Raw genomic sequence first — 7,837 nt, forward strand, 5'->3', positions numbered from 1 at the left:
CACACAGTCCTCTCCAACAGCCTCCGCTCTGGCCATGCCCGTGACATTTCTCCCCTTTCGGCAGGAGACTAACACAGGAGAAGACCCCAGACGGGTTGACTCCGAAGTTAGTAAACAGCTCCAGTCCTCTACTGCCTGTACCCACACAGTACCCCAAACAAATTATCCCAAACAGTGCATTACTCACCCAGCCATCCTCTGCCTCTCTCAGAGAACATATCTGCCGCTGGAGAGAAGACAGGGTGACTGGGCTCACTCTGTCATGCTGTTGGGGATCTGGGCCCACTGCCCAGCATCCCTGGGGTATACAGGTGGAGACTGAAGTCCCATCCACCTTCACAGGAAATCCATCCTCTGTTAGTTGAGGGCAGAGTCCAGCAGTCCTCGGCCCTGTTGCCAGCCCTTCTGCTGGAAACCCCACACCATCTGTTCCGGCTAACTGTTGGAGAGGGAGGCCGACTGCCCCGCCTCCCTGGAACTCTGTAGTTGTTGCCGGTGCTGGGCAGAGGTTGGTAGCACTCTGCCCTGTTGCCAGCACTTCTGCTGGGGACTCCGCATCCTCTGCTCCGGCTAACTGTTGGGGCAGGCAGCTGGCTTCCTCCACTCCCAAACTGTGTAGCTGCCATTGGGGAGGTGAGCCGGCTGCTTCCTTTTCCATTCCCTCATCTGGCTGCTGGGACGACATGTCGATGGTACTGTCTCCCAGGTACACGGATCTTTGCTGGAGAGGAAAGCCCACTTCCTCCACCCTGGCCAACTGTTGGGGAGGGACAACACACACCTCCTCTCCCTTCTCCCCCTGTATCTGCTGCTGGGAAGTGATTGCCATCTTCTCACCCTGAGCCTCCACAATTGCTGCAGGTGTGGGGCAGAGGTCTTGGACCCTCTGTCCGGTTGCCAGCACTTCTGCTAGGGGTTTGCTAGGTGGTTCCTCCTCTACAGAAATGTCTATTAAATCCCCAGTCTCTGGAAGTGGTAAAAGTGTGGGACAGAGGTCTTGGACCCTCTGTTCAGTTACCAGATCTTCAGCTGGAGAAGTTTGTTTTAACTCCATAGATGCTGCTGGCAGAAAATCACATGTCCCTGTCAGTGTTGTGGGAGAAAGGCCGACTACCTCTTCTCTCAGGAAGGCCGAAGCCACTGTTGGTGCTGGGCAGAACACAGTGAACTTTGGCCCTGATAGCAGCTCTTCTGCTGGAGGCTCATCAGGTTGTTCTTCCTCAGCAGAAAAGTCTATCAAATCCCACTGCTGCCACCAATGTCACGGAACGCCCCACACTCCGCTTGAGTGCTTCCGTCATATACCGCTTCCTAAGTTCTGGAACACGAGTCCAATGGATCTGGCTATAGGAACCCCAAGAACTAGACAACACCAGTCTTGGAGTATATCAGAACTACCTTTATTTTTGAGATCTCAGACCTTTATACAGCAGGGATGACTCAAAGCTAACCTAATTAACATGACCTAATTTACTACAAAATGTACCCAGACCAGATGACAGTCTTGTGGGCACCGAGCTTCACACATTAATACAATTAACAATACAAACAACAATCTCCCCCCTCCTCAGCCTAGACCATTCGTCTATTAGCCAGGGCTGGTGGCTAATGTGATCAGCTCTCTCAATTAACATAAACACATGTTGATAACACCAGCATCTCCTCACAGGATGTGTCCCAGCAGAATGAATCAGTCTTATCAGCAGGGGGCTGCTGGAGGAATCCCCCCTCCCTCTTCAGGGACACAAATATACAGTAAGGAGTCCCCATACAATATACACATGACTGAGTCCGATTAATACAGTTCAGACTGGATTTCTCATTCACCTCAAATGCTAGGGCCCATAATCGGTGGGCAACAGGCTTGCACACAGTCCTCTCCAACAGCCTCCGCTCTGGCCATGCCCGTGACACCGACCATGTGTATGCCCCATCGGACTTTTTCCGTCGTAATTTCAGACAGAGTTAGAGAGAGAACATGTTCTATATTTTCCGACGGAACAAATTACTATCGGAAAAAAACACTCGTCTGTATGCTGTTCTTACGCACCAAAAACAACGCATGCTCTGAAGCAAGTACGAGATGGAAGCTATTGGCTACTGGCTATTGAACTTCTGTTTTCTAGTCCCGTCGTATGTGTTGTACATCACTGCATTCTGGACGGTCGGACTTTAGTGTGACCGTGTGTATGCAAGACCGCTTGAGTTTATTCCGACGGAAAAACCGGTCGCGTGTGCAGGGCATAACAGTTTTCATATAGCAGAGCTGGAGTGTAAAGGCCCATACACACAATACGAAAATTGGAAGTAAAATTTTGTCTGACGAATGATCTGCTGATTTTTGGATTGTTAGTACGGTGCTTTTGACAGCCGATTCAGATTTTTCGTCAGACAAAAGCTGGATGTGCAGACTATAAAATTTTTGTCAGATGTGAACTCAATGTCCGAGTTTCGTTTAATGAGTATGGTCTTCGTACGAAAAAAATCGTAAGAGCTTGCTCAGAAACAATATTAATACATGCAAAACTATTCAACACATTACATCACTTCTGAAGTTGTATTCTGTCATATGAAAATTTTCGTATGGTGAGTAGCCTCTTCAATTTCGACATGAGACTAGCGTGCAACAAAAAACGAACACACGGTTGTCCAAAAATCTGATTGTGTGTACGAGGCTTTAGAGGAAGAGGCAGCAAAAGTAGCCAATCGATGTGCTGATAAAAAAAGCATGCTGATAGGAGGAGAAAGCAGAGAGATGAGCTCATCATTGTGCTGCTTCTCCTTTTACTGTCCAGTCACAGGCTGGGGGTCAGAGGGAGTGGGTTGAATAAGGCTGGCCATCAGACCAGCGGTGGAAGAAACAAATAAGTACTGGAGAAGAAATCTATGGATTGAGGTTGAAAAAAAATTAGGTTGTGTTGCTTTCAATGGACTATTCATTTTTATTTTTATTTTGGGCTGGAGTTCCGCTTTAACTAGGCACAGGTCCACCAACTTTAACCTCCCCAAACCCCAGCCCTTCTGGTTCACAGAGCAATCATTATGCACTTCCAGATGCTCTAGCGTCTAGCCTGTGCACTAGATTTTCCACACCATTCCTACATTCAGGATAGTTGATCTTTAATATACACCAACATACTAGCGTGCATTAACCATCTGTGCATGTTACATGTTTCTGCTGCGCATAGCAAGTGGCAACCTATCTAATAAGTGAATTCAGCATTAGACCAATGTTTTTCATTTTTATAATTACAAGACCCTGTCACACTCATGCGGCACTGGAACATGTGTAACATTGTGCACATTCCTGCACACGCAAAATGTTCTGGCAGGCATGCTGCGGTGCCATTTATTCCTAATGGCACCCCAAATGCATCAGGCAACACACATGCACTAAATTACACCACAGTGCATGGTAACTTATTGCCATGCATTGCAGTGTAATATGATTTAAAAAAAACGTGCTTTTGTGCAATTCTATTGCATAAGAAGACTATTGAAATAAATGGGCTGCCCTAAATACGCAAAGACGCAGGCGCACTGGTCAAACCTGCATAGGTGTGAACCAAGCCTTAGACAACACTGTGAATTTTCTATCATACAATATTTAAAAAATTGCCCACTTAGGTGAAAAAAAAGCTTTTAATATGCTTATAATATTATGTAATAAAAATGTGCCAGTTACTGATAAATTAGTTATGACGCTAAATTGGGCGCTTTAGTAAGACAAAATGTAGTAACACATAGTAACCTGTCAGCAATCATTTTTCTGAATGTCTAGACCTGATGCAAGGTGAAATGTGATTGGTTGTTAGATTACTGTGCATCGGTGCTCTGCTTTAGCTTAATTGATCCCCTGATGCTAGAAATGTCCCATTGGAGCGATACCCTTCTATAGTGAAAACGTCTATATGTCATTCTCTGCATGTTCACAGGACCACCCTCTTGGAAATACTTTGCACCTGAGGACTTTCACAAGATCCCATCTATTAGAAACAATTAGTTGCTGCAGGTTTAAATGGGATCGTTGTACAACTCTGCCACTGGGTATCAGCTGCTGTAATGCAGATCTATAGACTGCAAGCAGTGTGTGTTATAAGCATTGAACGTACCATCTGCTACACAGCCTCCCGCTGCATTAAACAAAAGACTCATCTTTTCAGCTTACACCTATCATCAATCCTTACTATTAATTCCTATACTTCCAGTGGGGCCAACACTCCCCTAACCTCAATTACCAACCCACCTCTCTAGTCTTCCCAAACACCTGATACCCTGGCGTAGCCTATGTTTACATGACATTGTCCTAAAGACATGATGGTAGCTAAAGCAGTGGGTATACAAACAAGGTAGTGAATACTTCAGGCACTGCGGAGGTTAAGGCATTGTCTTTCATACTGGCTTACCATAGCTAGATGGACAATGCCAGCAAAGACTGACCTTGGGCTATTGACCTCATTTACATCTTTCAGTCAGACCTGTTTTCATCCCCAAATACTAGATCTCGTTGAAGCTGAGTACCTGAATACCGGTGTGCTTGACACTCTGGTAATAGAGAAGATATTTCCATTACTCATCTAAAGACATGGGTTGAGTATTATAAATACCACATGGCTTATATGTGACCCATTTATGTCTCATTAGCACTGATACTGTGGGAGTATGCAGCTGTGGTGCTAGGCAATAATTGCATACTATTTTTCTGCAAATGCGTTGTTATCTGCGTTTATAAACAAGTCAACACTTTCCAAAAAGAAGTCACCCGGGCGTCCATTGGCTTGGGACAAGCAGGTGAAAGTGGCTTTTTCCCAGTATAACTGAATGGCATGAATAAAAGTGTGAGGGGCACTTAAGTTTCTTAAGTAGGCACCCAGTCTGGTGTGGTGATTTTTTTTTATTTTTGCCTTAGGCAAACTACACTTAGGGCATTGCGGATAAATATATTAGATACAAAGATCCAGAGTCCCAAATGTTCCAAATGTCACAAGTGTATTGTTTTATAACTTTTTCCTTAGGCACAGAGAAACACTTGTTTTATATTTCATATAGGAAACAGCTACATAAAATGTGAAGTAACTCATAGCCACCGATGAATTGTTGTTTATTGCTCTAAACGAGGGGTCTCCAAACTGCGGCCCGGGGGCCAGAATCAGCCCTTTGCTTGCTTTTATCTGTCCGTTGGGGCATTATTCCCTCCACTGTCAGCAACAGTGGGGCAGAGTTCCTGCCACTGACACCGACAACGGGGCAATATTCCTCCCACTGATACCAATGATGGGGCACTTGTGCTCCCACTGATACAACAATAGGGCACTATTCCTCCTACTGACACCAACAATGGGGTACTATTCCTCCCACTGATACCAACAATGGGGCACTATTCCTCCTACTGACACCAAGGATAGGGTACTATTCCTCCCACTGATGCGGATGATGGGGCACTATTCCTCCCACTGACACAACAATGTGGCACTATTCCTCCTAGTGACACCAATGATGGGGCGCTATCTCCCCCCCACTGACACCAATGCTGGGGCACTATTCTTCCCCCTAATACCAATGATGGAACACTGTTTCTCCCCCTAATACCAAAGAGGGGACACTGTTGACTCCCACTGACACCAGGAGATTTTCTATTCCCTCTGGCCACAGTCTGGCCCCCCTAAAGTCTGAAGGACCTTAAACTGGCCCTTTGTTTAGAAAGTTTGGAGACCACTGCTCTAATCCAATGAAAGGTGAAAGATATGGATTACTGTATGAGGAATGGTGTACCTTATACATCATCGCTGCTCTTTCAACCTAATAAAAACAATACCTTTTCTACTCTATACGTCTAATTTTGTAATTATTTTACAAAACAATAAAAAAAAAAAGAAAATTTACCAAAAAACATAATAGTTCAATAGTTACAGCACTTGAGCCATGGACACAATCGAAAAGGAAGTCCTAGCCAAAGACCATGAGCGACACACTTCGACCTCTTAGAAGTTTCAATGCACTACAACCCACAAGAATATATGACAGCTCAATTATTAATAATTCTACTGCACGAGAGCCTTGTGTATGTTGCGGCACAGTCTAGTGTAGGATAAACTGGCACAACATCACCAGACGTTTGCTCTAGGTGCAGATACAGGAGAGAAGGTAACTCGTTCTATAGGCAGTAAGGCTATGGGTAGTGTTTTATAAGCAGATATAAATGGTAGGTACGTACGGGTCCCATCAAATCTCGTAGCAATGGTATCCAGGAAAGTATTCTGCGGAGCGAGCAGACCTTTCATCACAGGCATGTTGCCACCACCTTGATACTCTCTCCTCGTCAAGAATCCTTCCGAGTTGCTGCATCAGCATTGAGAGGATGTCACAAAGTAGCCAAGACTCCCTCGTCCTCTGTCTCTAACACCCCATTCAAAGCAAAGGATGCTTCCAAGGCATTACGTCCTTCTTCTGCTTCTAGACAGCCTCGCTAATTAATTTCGCCAGCAATCACAGCGATAGCGATAGTCATTGTTTTTCTTTGATTGTAGCCTGCTGCCTTGTTCTCTCCCTCTCCTCCTGTATGTGTCTTTCTATCCCTCTCTCCTCCCATCTGTATTCTCTCGGTCGCTCTCCTTCCCCCTCCCATATTGAGCTGTCCCCATCATATACCTGCCTTCTAACTCACATGGTCCCCTGACTCTCTGCCACTTGCCATTGCCTCCCTCCTCCCGTTCACCAGCACACCTCTGTCTCTGGAGCCCACTCTCTCTGTGCGTCTATTCAGCTTTTTACATTTTTTTTTTAATTTCAAGCTGTCTCTTTATGTAAATCAATAATACCCGAAGTTTGATGTGAATACCCGTAATCAAACTCGTTCATGCATGCTTGGATAATAGTATTGTATGATCTCTTTATACAACATAGTGTTTACAATGCAATAAGATTCAAAAAGAAACGTTAAAAAAAAAAAATTGGTCCTACTGGTACAATAAAGCTGGTTTAAGGAACAGAATACACAATACCAAAGCATGCGTGTCATTCAAATTTCTCCCAACATTTAAGAAAAATACAATGAAATGCCACTGAAAATATTTAAATGTCACCTACAGATGCAGCAATTTATCCCTATATATGGTGTTCTAAATATAAAAAAAATAGCTTATTTAAAGCCCATCTCCGGAAAAACGGAAACTGAACCCTTGCAGTGGGGCTGTGCTCACACTGCAGGGGTTAATTGCTCGGTTGTCTAGGGGACAGGAGAAACACTTTAATTACCTGATCCTCGGCTTCCCCTGCAGATGGCACTCCCCCATGCTCCAGCAGTGGACTGTCCCTTGGCATTATCACATTCAATGCAGGGCTATGGACCCTGCTTTGGATCACAACAAGACCGTAGACCAGGGGTCCCCAAACTTTCTAAAAAAAGGACCAGTTTATTGAAGTTGTCTCTGGGGGGTGGTCTGTGGCCAGAGGGAATATAATTTTTTCTGCCATCAGCGGGAGTAGTAAACAGTGCCCCATCTTCATCTTTGGTATTAGGATGAGGAATAGAGCCCAATTATTGGTGTCAGTAGGAAAAATAGAACCCTAGGAGGTTAGAATTATGCTCCATTGTTGGTGTCAGTGGGTGGAATAGTGGCCCCTGGGCCACAGTTTGGAGACCCCTGCCCTAGACTCCTGAAAGGAGGAAGCTGTGGAGACCAGTCTAGCTGCAGGGAGAAGCAGGGGATCGGGAAAGTAAAGTCTTCTTTTATTGTTAACAACTAAAAAGTGTAGCACTGTCTTACACGAAGTATGTGAATAAATAAATGGCAATCAATATGTATGAATAAAATGTAAGAAAAATTCATACATCCAA

At 44.8% G+C, this 7,837-nt stretch overlaps 1 protein-coding gene across 1 annotated transcript in view; it reads right to left on the reverse strand.

The window, feature by feature from the left end:
• The window catches only part of KCNH4 (potassium voltage-gated channel subfamily H member 4), a gene marked incomplete at its 3' end in the record, with an annotated part of 923,392 nt that extends 916,460 nt beyond the window's left edge, over nt 1–6,932 (reverse strand). The window contains 1 exon segment of the mRNA XM_073606110.1: nt 6,215–6,932. Coding sequence (XP_073462211.1) covers nt 6,215–6,290 — 76 coding nt within the window. The 5' untranslated portion in view covers nt 6,291–6,932.
• Between the last annotated feature and the right edge of the window lie 905 nt (nt 6,933–7,837).

Source organism: Aquarana catesbeiana, linkage group LG12 (assembly GCF_042186555.1).
Source record: "Aquarana catesbeiana isolate 2022-GZ linkage group LG12, ASM4218655v1, whole genome shotgun sequence".
Lineage (NCBI taxonomy): Eukaryota > Metazoa > Chordata > Amphibia > Anura > Ranidae > Aquarana > Aquarana catesbeiana.